Genomic DNA, 17,319 nt, shown 5'->3' on the forward strand with positions numbered 1-17,319 from the left:
ATGAATCAGTGCTTGTTAATGTTGTATTTGAATCGAACTTTTACTTTATCGAAGTCGAGTTCACCAGTGCAGTGAGTTGACAGTAGAAAATACCGAGTACTCAGTAAGTAAACAAAAAAGAAGCCTTCCAAAAACTGTAGTCTAGACAGAGATCCAACACTTCTGAAACGTACGTTCCAAAAGCTTTGCAAGTAAGTTAGTTACCAACTGAAACCATATTTTGATGAGTAGTGAATGTGTGCATACGACTCGTACTATCTTGAATGATCCTTCAAACAAGTCACAATGGCGTGGAAATCTGTGAAGGCAGTGCTGTTGGACCTGAATGGTACCTTGCATGTTGGTGACGCACCTACCCAGGGCGCCGTGCTGGCACTGAAGAGGTCAGTATATTTAAATAATCATGCAGTATTTGAAGTACACATTTGTAGTAATAAAAATACTCACCGCATACACGCACATGTGCAATTTGTTTTTTAACAAACTTGAAGTTGAAGGGGGGCCGGGGTCCGGGTATTTATTTGAAGTCGTGAAAATCTGAAAACACAATATGGACCCAACAATAATAATATGTATAGCGTGAAATAAAAAGAAAGAAAATAATAACCAGTCGATCGCTAAAAACGAACATAAGAAAATTATAGGGAGGGCCTAGGGGGGGGGGGGGGAACTGGAATCTGAGAAAATTATAACGTGCATGCTACATGAAGCTTGTACAGTTCCCACGCGAGTTACAAAGTACCTCGTACGGTGTACTATACTACGCCTCGGTTTCGTTTTACGAAGAGTCATGGTGCTCTGTAACTCATGTGTGTACGTGTAGCTCTGCTCCTTGGGTTGGTTCACATCCGGGAGCCGAAGCATCTAGGGAGAGTCGACTGCAGGAGACCATAGTACCAGAAACAATGTGCAGTTTGACCCCGATTTGGGAAGCTTTACATTACCTGTGATCTGTGGAACTTGCGACTGCGATTGCGGCCTTGACCCGCTGTTACTAGCACCCCAACGCGGCCCATGGCATGTGTGCGAGTGTGTATAAATAGGCCCTCCCTCAGGGACGACCGGAACGGGCAACCGGGGAGCGAAGCTCACATCGTTTCACATTCCAGTTGTCCGTGCTGTCTCCTTAAACGCTATGACTGCGAGGTTCACGTATGCCCAATCACCAATGCATATCCAGCGCTAGGCCACTGACCCAGCTCCCAGCAAGCGCCGTCAGCGGCATCATGTGAATAGGGTTTGAGTACAATTACAGTACGAAACTGCAGAAGAACCTTTAAGTACGGGTCAAAGTGCTCGATGGATGATGTGCAGAGCTGTAATACTGCTTGATTGGTGTCAGATCTCCCCAAGCCCAAATTACAGTATTTTCTCTATTAAAACTGCTCCTCCGCCTCAGCAGCATCCTGGTTGGCGTCAAATATCCATATACTACCTGCATAGACCTCTCTCTCTCTCTCTCTCTCTCTCTCTCTCTCTCTCTCTCTCTCTCTCTCTCTCTCTCTCTCTCTCTCTCTCTCTCTCTCTCTCTCTCTCTCTCTCTCTCTCTCTCTCTCTCACTCACACACACACACACACACACACACACACACACCTTTGACCTTTGACGCCCCATCTCCAGTGGACACACGCACACACACACACACACACACACACACACACACACACACACACACACACACACACACACATCATTTGACGCCCATCGCCTGGAGGTGATGATAGCGATGCTACAGCAGAAGCCATAGCAACTAGTTACTTGTGCTGGGATTGCTCCATTCAACATCTTGCAAGGCTGTATAATTGACCACCATTAGTAGTTTGTGGTCTTTGGCTAAAGACCTGGGTTGTCTTGTCTTTTCTGCTTAGGTTGAGGATGTCGGGCATTCCTGTTCGCTTTGTCACTAATACAACAAAAGAGTCGCGGCGTGCCCTCAAGAAGCGTTTAGATTCAATTGGTTTTGGAATTGAGCTAAACGAGGTACACACTATTAACCGGGTTGAGATGATTATGCCTGACGTCAGTAGCATCAATATTCCTTGTTCTCTCATTGCCTGCCTAAGGATTCGTAGAGGATTTGTCATTTTTGAGCTGCCCCGCATCAGCTACGGAGTGTTTTATTATCTATCAATGTCCCATCCCAAGCGCCCAAAGTACCACGTCATGTCGCATAACCTTCTTGTACAACACAACCACAGTGCAAGTTACTAAAGGAAAGAGGAAACGTGGACTATGCTGAAAGTGCAAGAAATGCACGGCCACACCAGATAGACAGCACCGATAGGCAGCACGGGATTATGGAAACATACGTTGCGAATGGTCGGTGAGTGCGTGGCCGTAAACATGATCACATGAACAGTAGTAAAGTGAAGTTCGCACGTCCGCGTTACAACCGCTTAGGAAGTTTCGCTTGTGCCAGGTCACCGCCGTGCCTGGACTGATAAGCGCAATGGGAAATCCCCAGAGTGAATGTAGAATTTTGAAAATGATGTCCACATGAAGATAGATAGCTGGTACAGTCAGATCTCGCTTATCCGGTCCTCGTTTATCCGGATCCCTCGCCATCCGGAAGATAATCACTGGTTACCAATTTACAGCATATGACATGCACACATACAGTATGTGTGTTCGATTATCCGGTTCCCTCGCCTATCCGGATATTTTTCTCGAAAACGGATGTGTGCGGTTATGCGAGGTCTGACTGTAGAACAATGTATTTCTCCCCTATTATTGCAGCATCCTCAATATCTTTATTTTTTGCCCAGTTGAGGCAAAGATATTAGGAAAGTAGGCTACCTGCAAAGATGTAGGAAGTGAGTAGGGAGGGAGCAACACACAATTTCTCAAGTATCGCATAAAGTCGCTACAGCCTCTTCTTCGGAAAGACATGTTTGCTTTGCTGATTGTTATTGTTCAGATCTACACCGCACTCCGCGCAGCTCATTCGTTGATTCGGCAACGGCACCTGAGGCCGTACTACATAATGGAGGATGACGCGCTCCTGGAGGAGTTCAGTGACCTGCCACGCTCCGGGGAGGCCGACGGCTCCGACGCCAGTGCGGTGGTGGTGGCCCTGGCGCCGAGCAAGTTTGACTACGCCACCATGAACCGTGCATTCCGGTATGTTGGCTCACTCGGCGAGCAGGCTTTCCATTTGCTTCTCCCCAAGGAAGATTACATTGCTTCCATGGGCTTGTATCACTGCACAGCAGCTATTCCCTGCATTAAACACTACCTCGATGCACTCGCTGCCGAAAAACACTCGTTTAGAAAACAAAGTTGGTTTCATGACCAGGAGTGTGGACAACAGTTACCGTCATGATTCACTTCTAGACCCTTCGCACTGAGCACTTTTTGCTAGGGGACACACAGAATGTGGTTGGATCCTCAACAGGGATACACGCTGGGTGTATCTGTTGCTCTCTTCCTGGTGAAAATCTAGCCGTATTCTGGGGTTACTGTGTATAGTTTTCAGCACCATTGGGCGCGTTTGGTGGTGGACAGTATCCCATCCACCTTGTATTTACTGTCAGACACACACACACACACACACACACACACACACACACACACACTTTTAAATTTCTGGCTACTGTTCGTTTTATAATTTATGTGTCTTCTCGTACAGGATTTTGCAAGCGGGGAATCCCCTGATTGCTATCCACAAAGCGCGCTTATACAAGAGGCCGGATGGCCTGGCGTTGGGTCCCGGGCCATTTGTCGAAGCTCTGGAGTACGCCAGCGGTGTCCGTGCCGAAGTGGTCGGAAAGCCGGAGATAGCGTTCTTTCGGGCGTGCATGGACGGCTTGAACTGCAGTCCCGACGAAGTGGTCATGATCGGCGATGTAAGTGGGATGCCAATGTGTTGTTGGGTGTAATTCCGGCTTGATTTATTGCTCTTACAAATGTCGTAGATGTCTCTTATCTAATAAATATTTTATTGGCTACTACAGTTTCAGCATGCAAGCGTAATCACTGACCAGGGAGTCTTAAGATACTGGTATTTTAAGACTCCCTGACCGTAACTCGTGCCGAGCAGCAGCTGAATTTTATGTCAATGTGTGCTGTGTGCTGTGTTTGCTATTGCTATGTTCGCTGTTGCTCTTGGTTGTCTAGGATGTGCGCGATGATGTACGCGGTGCCATGGATGCAGGGTTGCGCGCCGTCCTTGTCAGAACCGGTGAGTGATGTTTGGATGTTGCCTTGGGCAGGACAGAGTGTGCATACCACTGAAAGACATCCGTGTTTGTCTGTCAGATCTGGAAACTCGAAAAACGAGCACGTAACGATTGCATCACGAGTGCAAGTAGGATGAGTTCAGAATCATCAGTCTCTTGTGTCTGACTCGGAATGCGAAGCTACTCAACAACACTACTCGTGTTAGAAGTTGCTACATGTTCTTTGAAGTAGTCGGTATGCCAGCATACTTGCTTTGCAGCAACACTGACGTGCTTGCACACCTGATTCAAGTGAAGTTAGTTTCTCTACTCTGTGTGCCCGTGACCGAGATCATGCTTCTGTGTGCACCCTACCCTGTGCAGGCAAATACCGATCGGGGGACGACAGCTTGTTGGAAAACACCGGCGGAGTTGCATGCGACACGTTTGCTTCCGCCGTGGACATGTTGCTGGGTGATGACATCTCTTGAACGGCCAATGCATCTGACAACCACACCGAAATGCACCCATGGCCAGAAGAAAAAGGCGGCGGAGTTGGCAGCCAGTGGTGTTTAATACTGTACACAAGCTGGAAGGATTGCCTCGTGTACATTCCAGACCAGTCATCAACCACACCGAAATGCACCCATGCCCATGGCCCAAAGAAAACGGCGGCGGAGTTGGCAGCCAGTGATGTTCCTGTACACGAGCTAAACGGATTGCCTCGTGTACATTCCAGACCAGTAATGTACACGTAGCTGACTGTATCACCCCTTTCTTACGTTACTTCAGAACTTAGAACCTTCCAAGTTGGAAGGCTGCTGGTAGCTGGCTGTGTACGTTTTAATGTGCACAGTACAGTTTTAATGTACTCCAATGACCGAGCAAGAGCAAACGTGCAGACTGGCCGCATCTACGTGCAAGCTTAGTTGACACTGCCGCGGAAGTGCCGATAATAATGATGACGTTCTGCTCAATGGCCGCTGGGTGGGTAGAAAGCCTACCCAGACGTCCAGTGCCACAGTCCAGGTTATCTCAAGCTTCAACCATCCGTCAAGTACTACTGTCATGGACGTGGAAATCCGGTCGATCGTCGAGCGGCCCAGGGCGCTGGCCGTGCAGCCGCGAGTACCCATACGATCAACACGTGCACTCCAACTCAGCGTTCTGTACGCACTGAGGGCGCCGGCCCCGCGTCAATCGACCGGATTTCCATGTCCACGACGGTAGTATATCTACATGCAACAAGGGTGGTTATCAGGACTTGCAAGGAGGGAAAGCACCCTCCACATCACCACCACCACCACCACAGCATGCATGGCAGGAAGGGAAAGTCCCCTCCGCATCACCACCACCCCTGCAGCACGTATCGCAGGTCTGTTTCACACAGAGACTGAGAGTCATCTGGAACACCGACCACAGCACCTGTGCGTTTCACGAGTTCTATGCAATGGGACTATGCAGACATACTAAACCCATCTGAAGCCAACCACACACCGCACCGCGTACCCAGCAGCCACCGGTTCAAGTTTCAAGCTCAATATTGGACATTTTCAAGCCAACGTGACAAAACGACAAGATAACAACTTGGTAGAACGAATAACAGCCATAATTCTATACATGCATCTTGATAAGAAATCATACTCATAACACTTGGTCTAAAAATGAATAATACTATCATGATGGCTTCCTATCATCCAGCTAAAGGCACAAACTATTCACCTAATGTCTCCTGTACAGTAGCTGGGCAGTTCTCTTTTATGTACTATGCAGTAGGAAGCAGCACAGAAGAAAAGCTTTGTATGATCTGCTTCAAGGCAGGATGATTTTTTATAAGTATTAATTTAATTTTGTACATTGCAGCACGGTTTGTACACCCATACCTAGCTCATGTTCCTGTGTAGAAAAAATCGTTAAAATTCAGTAAAAATGTTACGTGCAGATTAGGCACAGGATTCCGAATTCGAATTCATGATTTGCGGAAGGGAAGGAAGGAGAACATGTGTTTCGTGAGCTTACAGTGGAATGTTTTACTTTGGTTTCAAGGTGGAGCGTGCAAGCAGTTCGTGGCATGTCGCATTCATGTGTGATCGAGGCACGTCCCCACAAACAGCACACATCATGGCATCTGTTCACAGATATTGGTACATACCGCTTGAAGATGGCCTCATTCCGAGTCGTACACGATGTTGAAGAGCAGGCTTTTTGGCGTGGTCTCGTCCGCCACGACCAGCTGATGGCCATCCGTTAAGCCGAGATCTGTGAGAGTACGCTGGAGATTCGGCCGAGTGCGCTGCTCAATGAACTTTGGCCGAAACATGTAGAGCGTCTTGTTCTGCGACTCTACCATTGCAGTGATACCTGGCGACTTCATCTGCAGGCTGAGATTGTTACAGAAGTAGTCCAGCACCACCTGCAGCGTGTCAGAGCGCTTGAAATGAACCATGCGTGGCCGAGTGCTGCAGCACGGACACTCCTCGTCCTTCTCCATCTCCATTACAGAGCAGTACACGCCATCACCGTCGTTGAACTGCATATAGTTCTGCATGAACTGCATGTTGGAGGCCACCTTGAACGCCTCGGATGCGCACGCCGCTGCAATGGCCGCGTTTGTCGATGCCACTGCCGGTACGATGTTCTTAACGACGCCTTGCGTCAGGCGATAGTTGACGCCGCTGATGCTGAACTCCGCAGCTCGTTCTTGCGCCTTCTCAAACAACCAGCTGATGTGCTCCGGATTGTCGCCGTCCACCGATACGCCGTCGCCGAATGGCTTCTCTTGTGGCCAGAGCAGCACCTTGGCAAACTCCACGCAGTGTTCGGGCAGGCGAGGCTGATGGGCTATAGTGCACAGCGGGAAGGTGACTTGCGGTGGGTAAAGGTTTATGGTGCACTCAATGCAGGGCGTTAGGCCAGGCAGCACCACGCGGGCATTGCCCTGGAAGCCCTCCGTACCGCCGTCAACGAATGGCACGATGGTATCCCCTCGCGGCGAGCCATCATTCGGATCATACTCCAACATGCTAACTAGCATACCATTCATCCAACGGCGGGCCAGCACGGAGTCCAAGCCCAGGACAATGACATGAAACTTGCGATAGAAGCAGGCGTCGAAGTCCTGAATCTTGCAGTAGTGCGGGACAACTTTGCAGCCTGGCACACGTTTGTTAATGAACTCAGCAGCTGCCTCGGCCTTAGGTCGCCCTATATCGGAACGTCGGAACAGGAATTGCCTGTTCAAATTAGATAAGTCGATTGTATCCATGTCGATTACGTCAATGTTGGCGAATCCCAGAAGGGCTAAGGACTTGAGAAGCTCGCAGCCGAGACCACCGGCACCCACTACCAGGACCCTGCATGCATCTTGCAGGAATGTCAGCGTGGCTTCGCCATCCGTGTCCTCTTCACTGTGCAGCGCGTTCAAGACGTGTGTCCACCGTCCAGACCAAGTTGATGGCGTCTGGACATCCTGTTGAGTCTCCACATCGCCATTTCCTACAGAGCCCATTTCTGAATATTCCAAGGGCTATTGTAAAAGTCGTCAAAGCGCTTCAATCGATACTCCGGTACTCCTAGATCCTGCCGTTCTGAGAGAGGAGATGGCTGAATGGAAAATGAGACATTTGAAAATTGCTCCCCTTTTTGAAAGCAATAATAATAGGAAGAGCTAGAGGTGAAATAATGAATATTCTTCGACCCAAGAATTACGTCATTTAATGTAGATAACACGAAACACGGCGGCAAATTCAACTTTTTCAAGTGTTTTCTAGGGCGCGTTTGGTTGGCATGAACTAGAACAGGATTCACCAGAACAGCGCGTTTGGTTGGGACTGCACCTGTTCTGGGTCGGCCAGAACATGTTCTGCTTGCTCCGGCCTCGAGGCCGGAGCAGACCGAGCAGTTTCACTTTTTCACAGTGAAACCTGGCGGGAACATCGATTTTGTTCCCAAATGATCACGTGCATACGCTTTTGGGTTGGACTCGTCGTACCGTACAAAGTGACCATGGTGATCCATACACATTTTGAAGAATGCACCAAGTTTGGCACATTTTTCCACAAAAATGTGCTCTGTTTCTGGAGTAGCGTTTGGTTGGCATGAGGCTGCTCCATGTGCACCAGCTGTTCGATCCTGTTCTAGATCGTACCAACCAAACGCACCCCTAGTTCTCTTTGTGCGTGGCGTGAATTCATGAAGTTTGAGCGAAGAGCCCGATACAAATAACAGTCGAGTTGAGCCCTTGTCTTGAGAAGTAAAAGGAGACTAAATGTTTGACCTTCCTGGCGTGTCCAACGCGCGACACTTGCTTCTGGACTTCATGGCAAGAGCAGCATAGTGGGCTTCTTTCTGCCAGCCATGGTGCAGGTGTAAATTTGAAGTGATAAGAGTTGCATTGTAAATCATTTTCTCAAGGAGTGAATTCATTTGCCACTTCGCCATTCGAAACATTCAGCGGTTCGCTTGATGGTAGAACCTGCACTATGGCCACCAATGTTACGCCGAGACGCAGCAAGCGCCTGCAGGATGCTGACTCTGAGGAGGCCGAGGTGGTGTGGGACTTTGGCTCGGCCAGCCCAAGATCACGCCTGGACCTGTGTCGAAAGTATGACAAAATGTATCACTCGGCCAACGAGGAGCTGAGAGGGCAGCTGGCAACCTGGTTTCCCGAAACGGCTGGAGAGTCGACGGAAGACTCGCCACTAACGCAGCCATACGAGTCTCGTCTTCAGCCAGTTGCCCGCGACGCGTCGTCATCGTCCCGGCGAAAACGTGCCGATGAGAGGCAGCGGCGCAAAGATAAAGCGCTGCAGGAGTTGCAGGCAGTTGTGAAAGAGATCAACCAGAACGATGCTAGGGCCTCGGCATCACCAGTGCTGGATATAACGCCGAAATCGCGGCGTTCCGAGCGTCGTATCACGGGGGATAGCCCGGCCGTAGCTGCTGCACATGAACCGGTGCCGTGCCAGCTGTTCTCCGGACCTCTTGCGGATGATGAGAATCTGAACGATCTGTTCGGGAACGTTGATGAAATATTCGCGCTGTCTCAGGAGGAGCTGGAGCAAGTCCTTGGCGCGTCTCCGTCATCATCAACATCGAGCTCACCGAGCAAGAGCCGTAGTCAACCTGCAGCACCTGTGTCCAGTAGGACCAATGATACGTCCTCTGCTCATTCTTCAGCTAATCAAGGATCGCAACCTAAACAACTTCGAAGCGCCACTGCTGTGGATGCATCTAGTCGTGAGCAGAGCAAGACCCACACCGCACACTCTACAAATTCTACATGCCTACCCAGCGACAGTCGTGGTGCTGCAGGTGCTGGAGCATTGCCGGCTGCTTTTGTTCAGCAGCGGCAGCAGCAGCGGCACAGACTCCACAGCAGCCAGCCAAGAAGCGATGAGCCATCACCTGCTGTGCAGCAAGGCGTATGCACGCATCGCCGGCATCCCACACCTGGCTCGCTATCGCGGAGTGCCAGCGCACAAACCGCTGGCAAGCATTCGTCTAAACCAGGTCGACCGACTGGCTCACCGGAAAATAAACCGCCTGGCCTGAAATCTGCCGGCGGATCTACGGGTGTGGGTGCTAGCACTGTGCAGCGTAGATCTTCCATACCTCAGCAAGCACATCAGCATCAGCAGCAGCGAAAGCCCCTGTCTAGTACCAGCTCCCAGCAGCGACGTTGCACGCAGGAAGAGATTGAGCGGAAGCGTCGTCTAGCCAGGCAGCGCCTGGCAAAGCGTAACTTCAGCGCTCAGCATGCCACTGCGAGCCAGACGAACGTTGCTGGGGGCACTACATGACTTACTCGCCAGCTGGTAGTATGTTACTTGACGATCAGCTGTTACTACATATAGGGTATAGGTCAACTGTCAGCTGGGCTGTTGCTGATGTGTTGCTGCAGCTCAGCTGCTAGAAAGTTACTGCTATGTACATGCCAGGACTACGCTAGCTCACCATGGTGTGTGTGTGTGGTGTGTGTGCATGTGTGTGTGTGCATGTGTGTGTGCATGTGTGTGTGTGTGTGCATGTGTGTGTGTGTGTGCGTGTAGGTGTGTGTGCATGTGTGTGTGCATGTGTGTGTGCATGTGTGTGTGCATGTGTAGGTGCATGTGTACAAGCAGGCACATTCAACTTCCACCGCATGCATTCCCTTGTCGTCACTGCACAAAAGCGCCACGTTACTTTCAACGTTGCGTGGCTTTGTCGTTGTTTTTAATTGGAAAGGCTCGTCTCTTGTGTGACTAACAAAAATCATTGAAAAATTATTCAGTGCACTTGCTGCAAATTCTTTAACCCGTTTCTCGTTTCGCCTTTCTTTTGTATACCGATCTTCCCAAACAGTCTTTTCATGATGATTTTCTAGTACTGTTTTCTAGATTTGATGGAGTCTGCCCCCCCCCCCCTTTTTCTTCATAAAGTGTCATTATCGTACTTAACAACGGAGTCTTCATCCTGCATCATTCCGAATAGAGCTTGAAATACATCAGGTTCATCGGAGTCCCCCGCTTTTAATTTACTCTGAAGTGAAACGTGTGACTGTCGGAACATGGAGCCGTGCACATGTGCACACACAACACGCACACGCACACACACACACACACACACACACACACACACACACACACACACACACACACACACATATATTTATATATACACTACATACACACTTGCTAAGTTGTTTCTGTCAACAAAAAAGAAACACTCGTGAATTGCAGCCGAAGACAATTCCAGCAAAAGATTGCCGCGTGTATAATGTAATGTCGAACTAAAATTGAGAATCATTTGAGTACCAGCGACTGTTGACGTCACCGGTACCAAACTACCGTACGTAACATTCCACAAATGCAAAAACGAAGACGTGGTGTATAGGTAACCAGGGAAACCACCACTTTGGTCCCACAAACAATGGTTTCACGTCAGGGAATAGTCACAAATGCATGAGAGACATTGTGTTCAACGATCACTTCTGCTTCACGTAAAGGTCACAGCCAGCCAGCGTTGAGCGCTGATCGATGGCCGTCTTCAGGTAGCCGGTGGAGATGAAGCCAACGCACGTCGGCTCCATTTCGCAGAACATCTTCAGCTGCTCGACGTCCTTGGAAACCAGTGCCTGGCCGGCGTGGATGTCGAAGCCGTTCACGACCGTGTCCTTAAACACCTGGTACTCGGCGCCGGACGGTGCAGTGGCCCACTTCGCTAGAAGGCTGGCTGATTTGGTGACGACCAGGCTCGACTCCGGTTGACTGGTGTATGATTCGTTCGCCTGGCACCAGGCCTGCTCCCACGCCAGCAGCGCTGAACCGTACTGGCCGGTGTTGACTGGCGTGTTTGTGGTCACGGCTGTGAGCAACGTCTCGACCCACAGGTTCCAGCGGCCGCGGTAGTAGGTGCCAACCAGGCCAGCCCAGTGCTTCTCAGCGTAGTCATTGATCTGACCACTGGGTCCCCACAGTGTGATCTGGTAGCGAGCATTCGCCTCAAACTGCTTGCGTTCGGCATCATCCGTTGCCCAATCCTTGGCAGTGTCCAGCCAATGACCGAGTAAATAGTTACTGTCTGTGATCAGTAGCTGATCGAGGTCATAGATAAGGTCCAGCAATGCCGTGCCGAGTTTATCCAGCTGTGTGGTTGTGTTCACTTTATCCTTGGCCCAGCTGACGTACGCTGCAGACGATAGTGTGGCCAGATCAGCGTGCACACCGATGAGCACCTGTCGGCCCACATCCACCAAGTCGTAGCTGAGTGGGCCCGAGATTTGCCCCGCGGCTAACCCCACTTGCTGTGCACCGGCCGTCATCAGTCTCCACGCCGCGGTGACGCCAGCCATGTCGTACCCACTGCCAAGCAGCGGCGTGCTCTCTTGCTGCTGCCCTGCGGACCACATCGTTGAGGGGTCTGATGGCTCGGCATAAACGCCAAGCCCTGATGTCGACGTCACGCTAGGGATACCCGGTGAACGGTGCAGTCCGCCAAGGTACGTCTGGCCAAAGTTGTATTGGTAGACGGAATCGCGTAGCAGTGCCCAGGCTGATTGCAGCTTGGCGTTACCTGCTGAGTTTCCGTACCGGTCGTACACGTAGTCACTGATCCAGCTCGGCACGTCGATAGGCTGTGTCGTCCAGCCCGTCTCCAACATCATCTCGTACACGACTGGGTTTTGCTCGATGGCTTCCGGCGTCAACCCGATTCCAGCCATGGAGCTGCCAGCTAGCACACGATCCGACGCTGGACCAGTCGCAATGCGAGTCAGATTACCGCACAGCGAACGGCGTCCACCAAAGTTGTGTAGCATGCACCACACGAACGGCTTTCCGTAGTACGACTCGTACCGACTCCAGATTGGAACGGCTTCCGTGTACAGGTCCAGTATGATCATGCCAGAGTTGGGCACGGCGTCCAGGTACGGCTTCACGGTTTTTTCGTTCCAGAAGCCGCTCAGAAAGAGCCAGCCCTGCATCAGCCAGATGGCGTCCGGGTCGGCGGCGCGCATGCCCTGGAACACGGCCGCGCTGGTGTTGGCCAGGTAGCCGGGGTCTGAGCTGGACGGGTTCATTTCGTTGAACGTGTCCACGTTGTACACATGGTCAGTTCCCATCAGCTCGGTTTGCATCTGAATACAACAGAAATATAGGAAAGCAGACAAAACTCCCGTCAATATGACTAAGATCCGCTGTCTATGAGCAATAGGGCTTGAAAGTGATGACGTCAAAAACGGCCAGGGAGTAGTAAGTTGACATCAGATTTCTATTTTGGATCCAGTAAGGTGTGACTTTGCTATTGCCTCAGTATGTGGGTGCATAGCAACCCACTCATGTCGTATGCAGGGGTGACTTTACTTCGCCACCAGTTGTAACCCGCGCGCCACTAGCCAAATCAGTCAGTTTCACTGGTTACATCACCTTGCTGTGAGTAAGACGGCTTGAAATATGCTTGGATCCATACAAAAACTGGATCCAAGTGGATCCAATTTTTGAATTTTTGAAATTGTTGCTATGCTGTGACGTAGCACTTTCAAGCCCTATGGGGCTATGCCGCTACAGTGAACCTGCAAAAGACAATAGCAGATGCGGCAGCAGCTAATTGACTTTTGCAACTACACAGAGATCCTTTTATCATGGTAGAGATATGATGCGTGAATATGTTCAGAGCTTCTGCAACAACAGACTCACCAGATAGTACCCCTTTGCAAGAGACAAGAAATGCGAATCCGTAGGGTCTAGCAGCCGCACTTTCGTGTACGAGTCATTGAAATTTCCCCAGGCATGTGACTCGGTCAGTTCGATGCCGGGAACGATACGCTCCAGCGCAGCCGGCACGTGACCGGAGAAACCGGACAGCACTGGTGTCATGCCGAGTGCACGCATGCGCTCCAGACTCTGCAGCTGCAGCATGAACTGTGCCTTGCGATTGTCCGGCGTCAGCGGGCCGGCCCAGCCGCGAATGTTGCCCATGCGATTCCACGCCAAGAATGCCGGTCCGCTGAAGTATGCCTGGAGAAACAACCAAAGAAACAGGCTCACTTTGTTTCTGACAAAAAGCTAATATATCCTTTATAATTATCAACCTTCGGTGACAAGAACCAAAACCATTCCACTACCACCATTCAAGGCCTTGAACATATAAAGAGCTTTAGCAGCAGAGGATTCGAGCAGTACAGTATACCACGGGGTCATTATGCATCATAATCGATGACGTAATCGATGACATAATCGATGACATAATGACATAGAACATATCCAATTCAGTTGTTCTACTCAGAGTCTTCGAAGTATCTAAGGCGGTATAGGTTGACTTTAATAGTTATTTGCAGCCCCCTGTCTCGTGTGAATCTCAACTAACCTGCAGTTCCTCTTCAGTCATTCCCAGACTCTTGTAGTACTCTGCAATGACGTACTCCTGACCGGTGAACGACAACGGCAGGTTGATACCGTGCAGCGCCATCCAGTCAATCTCACGTTCCCACCGCCGCCAGTCCCACCATGCCGACGAATAGGACACGGTGCAGACGTTCATGTAGTAACGCCACTTCACAGAGCTGCTCACTCGTACAGTCTTCGGCACCTGAGAAATGGCACAGTCCACACGAGGTGCTAAATAAAGTACAATCATCCAAATACATCTACAAGGGAGCAGCTGGTCAAGGGTAAGTACTTCAGTTCATTGTTATTCCCTCCCGCCTTCCCTCCCTCTCTCCTTCCCTCCCTTCCTCCCTCCCCCCCTCCCCCTCCCTCTCCCTCCCTCCCTCCCTCCCTCCCTCCCTCCCTCCCTCTCTCTCTCTCTCCCTCCCTCTCTCTCTCTCTCTCTCTCTCTCTCTCTCTCTCTCTCTCTCTCTCTCTCTCTCTCTCTCTCTCTCTCTCTCGCTCTCTCTCTCTCTCTCTCTCTCTCTCTCTCTCTCTCTCTCTCTCTCTCTCTCTCCGCATGCATATCACTTACGGCTGGCAGTGGCGATGGCAGCTCCAGATGATCACCAGTGCCGTGGTGTCCCCAGGTGACAGTTGCATTGCAGTAGGTACGCAGGTACCAGTACAGACCCTTCGCCAGGGCCACACCGTTTGTACCGCACAACTCAATCAGGCCAGCTGGAGACTGACGCAATTCAAACGTATCATTCTCCCCCGCATTGGCCTAGCAATCACGACACAGATCACGCATCACACAGTGGATTGAGGAGCGGAAAAAGTAACAGTTGCTGTAACGCAATGCCCAGTCTCAGTGGCTGTGCAGCAATGATATCTGCAGTGCTGGGGTACGAGTGTGTTGAGCATTGATGTATACGTGCATGGCTATGAATTTTGCATCCCTGACAAGGGGGATGATGAAGCATACAGCACTAGTTGTAGGGTTATCACCAGTCCTAAGCATGTTCATGCATGGGATTGAACTCAGGAGCTAGTGAGCATGCTGTGGCTTGGCCTCGTGGTCAGAGTGCGTGCAGGGTTTAGCCGCGGCATTCACACCTTGGGACATAGCATGTATACATGTACGCCACACAGCCGGTATGTTGCCATGCTAGCTATAAGACCATGTGCCGAACCATTGCTCACGAGCTGGACCAATGCAGGTTACCGCTGGGCATGCCAGGGCCCCGGTCACCATTATCCATAGCATCATTGTTGCAACGCTGCACACAGCCTAAGCCAAGTGCTAGGGGTTTCTTTGATTGCTGGAGGAGTGAACGTGTGGCGCGGTTCTGTCCCGAACAGGAATCGGCTAGTCTTAGTATTATGCAGGGGCGTCGGAAGGTATTTTAGTGTGGTACGGTCAGCCATCTGAAGTCTGATTTACTCTGGGGGGGGGGGGGGGGTGGCTGAGCGGAAAATTTTGGAAATTTAGAGCCCAAATCAGTGCATTTTATTGATTCACAGGGTACTTGGGGCAAATAGTGGTACGGTCGATACCGTAGTGACCGTACCGTGTCCGACGCCCCTGTTATGTAATAGCAGATGAATACAATCATGTCCACTGGTCCTGTGAGCATCATGGACCATGCTACTCAGATCGATTAGACTACTACTGTAGTACAGCAGTTCTGGCCAGAGAAATTCGACCTCGTGAATCAAGTAGCGCGGCGTTCAAGTGCACAGAACAGTGTGTGCAGTCCTAGGCTAGGGCTGCGTATCGCCCAGCAACGCTATTTATTCATGAGGTTGGATTTCTCTGGTCAGTACCATACATACTGTATTTTCCCCAATAAATGTACAGTACTTTTATTTTTTCAAAGGTGGTCAGACCTGTACTACTATAGGAGACTGTACTAGTATTGGAGACGTGTACTTTTATTGTTTCTGGAAAGATTGATTGCCTGGGTTGGGTGGCAAACAACATGATTGTGATAATGATGCTGTAAGGCTGTAAATGCACCCAACCATGGTAAGAATCAGGGGACAAAGACACAATGACGATGAACGGGTAAGAAAAACGAAGTAAGGTGGACCCTGGTATCTGTACCCCACTAATGCCCATCATATCATTCCGGCATGTACTACTATTAGAGACGTGTCCTTTTATATTTTCGATCCACACCCAACATGTACTACAATTGGGGACGTACTAGTAATGGAGACGTGTACGTTTAATGGGGAAAATACGGTATGTCCATAGTACTATTCAGTGACTTTTCTAGTCCCCTGTTTCCCACATCCCATCCACATCCACCACAAGGCCTTAAGGATTAGGTGCATCTGGCGAGCTATGTATGATGCCGAGGCCTCCAGGTCGGCTAAGCTTCACAGGTCCCACCCACTCTACAAGTATCTGCTGGAAAATTATGTACTCTTAGTCTTACACGCAGCTTCTAATCGTCCATGCAGCCTGCAAAGAGTGTTCTTTTGCAGAAAACAATTACCGTTATCTGGCAGAGCTGGAACTTGCCCGTGTATTCTTCACCCAGCACTCGCTGTATGACACCATAACCGGCTGCTTCCATTGGAGTTACCGTCGGCACTTCGTCAGCCACTGGCGCTGCGGCTTTGGCACGAGGTCGAGGGTGATGCGGGTCGCGATGGAATCCCGCTGCACTGCCCAAGTCGACTCTCAGCGCGACAAACACCAGCAGGCAGGCAATGCCCGCAAAGGTCCTGTACCCCATGATCCTGCACAAGCCGCACCGAAATTCCGGTGATCAGCAAGTCAAACTGAAAGGGTACAAACCAATAAACCAATAAACTATGAGCTAAACGAGCTCGGAAGGACTGTACCGGCAGTGACGAGGGACAACGTAGCAAATCTCTCCAGCTGCTTTGAGACCTGCTCTCAGCATGCTGGGCAGTGGCGTTAGGAGATGCCATCACAGTTGCCAGTCGATACGTCGTCCGCACAGCCATGGCCTGTTTCTGCTCGTCAATCCGAGTCCCTGTCAGGGCCGAGGTAGCCGTGTCACGAGGCCGGACAGGTGACTGGTAAGTGGTTTGGCATTTCGACGCTAACTGAACCGTCAACTGATATCCTTCATTCACCCCAGACGTCTGACTCATGCTCAGTGCTGCATCCATAAACAGTCGAGTTGTTCTTCGCCGTTTTACTCTCCATACTCGACTCATAGATCTAGTCTCACTCACTGACTGTGACTCGAGCGAGATCTTGCATGGCGCCACTTTTCGAGGGTGCCAGTTCTCCTCGTCCTGTCTCGATCTCCTCTCACAAATCGTAAAAAATAAT

The 17,319-nt window shown here is 50.5% G+C and overlaps 3 protein-coding genes across 3 annotated transcripts; 1 reads left to right on the plus strand and 2 right to left on the minus strand.

Annotated features, from left to right (window-relative positions):
- Window positions 1-37: 37 nt before the first annotated feature.
- LOC135817829 (haloacid dehalogenase-like hydrolase domain-containing protein 2) lies at window positions 38-6,126 on the plus strand. The gene is made up of 6 exons (XM_065331107.1): window positions 38-383; window positions 1,870-1,981; window positions 2,919-3,121; window positions 3,630-3,846; window positions 4,118-4,181; window positions 4,543-6,126. Exons 1-6 carry the CDS (start codon window positions 286-288, stop codon window positions 4,647-4,649), a joined length of 801 nt encoding a protein of 266 aa, XP_065187179.1. The 5' UTR covers window positions 38-285; the 3' UTR covers window positions 4,650-6,126.
- LOC135817828 (NEDD8-activating enzyme E1 catalytic subunit-like) lies at window positions 5,695-7,819 on the minus strand. The gene has a single exon (XM_065331106.1). It carries the CDS (start codon window positions 7,664-7,666, stop codon window positions 6,326-6,328), a length of 1,341 nt encoding a protein of 446 aa, XP_065187178.1. The 5' UTR covers window positions 7,667-7,819; the 3' UTR covers window positions 5,695-6,325.
- Window positions 7,820-10,824: 3,005 nt separating this feature from the next.
- LOC135817831 (alpha-N-acetylglucosaminidase-like) lies at window positions 10,825-16,887 on the minus strand. Its single transcript, XM_065331108.1, has 5 exons — window positions 16,508-16,887; window positions 14,596-14,787; window positions 14,002-14,223; window positions 13,332-13,652; window positions 10,825-12,772 (listed from the first exon to the last, which is right to left on the minus strand). The coding sequence occupies exons 1-5, from the start codon at window positions 16,748-16,750 to the stop codon at window positions 11,123-11,125; spliced, it is 2,628 nt and encodes an 875-aa protein (XP_065187180.1). The 5' UTR covers window positions 16,751-16,887; the 3' UTR covers window positions 10,825-11,122.
- Between the last annotated feature and the right edge of the window lie 432 nt (window positions 16,888-17,319).

This window comes from Sycon ciliatum, chromosome 5 (assembly GCF_964019385.1).
Source record: "Sycon ciliatum chromosome 5, ocSycCili1.1, whole genome shotgun sequence".
Classification (NCBI taxonomy): Eukaryota; Metazoa; Porifera; class Calcarea; order Leucosolenida; family Sycettidae; genus Sycon; species Sycon ciliatum.

Excerpts from the sequence above, each read along its gene's own strand:
- LOC135817829 (XM_065331107.1), top strand. The coding sequence starts at position 286 with ATGGCGTGGAAATCTGTGAAGGCAGTGCTGTTGGACCTGAATGGTACC. Across the intron at positions 3,122-3,629 it reads ACCATGAACCGTGCATTCCG|GATTTTGCAAGCGGGGAATC; the intron begins GTATGTTGGCTC and ends CTTCTCGTACAG. Across the intron at positions 4,182-4,542 it reads CGCCGTCCTTGTCAGAACCG|GCAAATACCGATCGGGGGAC; the intron begins GTGAGTGATGTT and ends TACCCTGTGCAG.
- LOC135817831 (XM_065331108.1), bottom strand. The coding sequence starts at position 16,750 with ATGGGGTACAGGACCTTTGCGGGCATTGCCTGCCTGCTGGTGTTTGTC. Across the intron at positions 14,788-16,507 it reads TCCAGCTCTGCCAGATAACG|GCCAATGCGGGGGAGAATGA; the intron begins GTAATTGTTTTC and ends CGTGATTGCTAG. Across the intron at positions 12,773-13,331 it reads TTGCAAAGGGGTACTATCTG|ATGCAAACCGAGCTGATGGG; the intron begins GTGAGTCTGTTG and ends TGTTGTATTCAG.
- LOC135817828 (XM_065331106.1), bottom strand. The coding sequence starts at position 7,666 with ATGGGCTCTGTAGGAAATGGCGATGTGGAGACTCAACAGGATGTCCAG.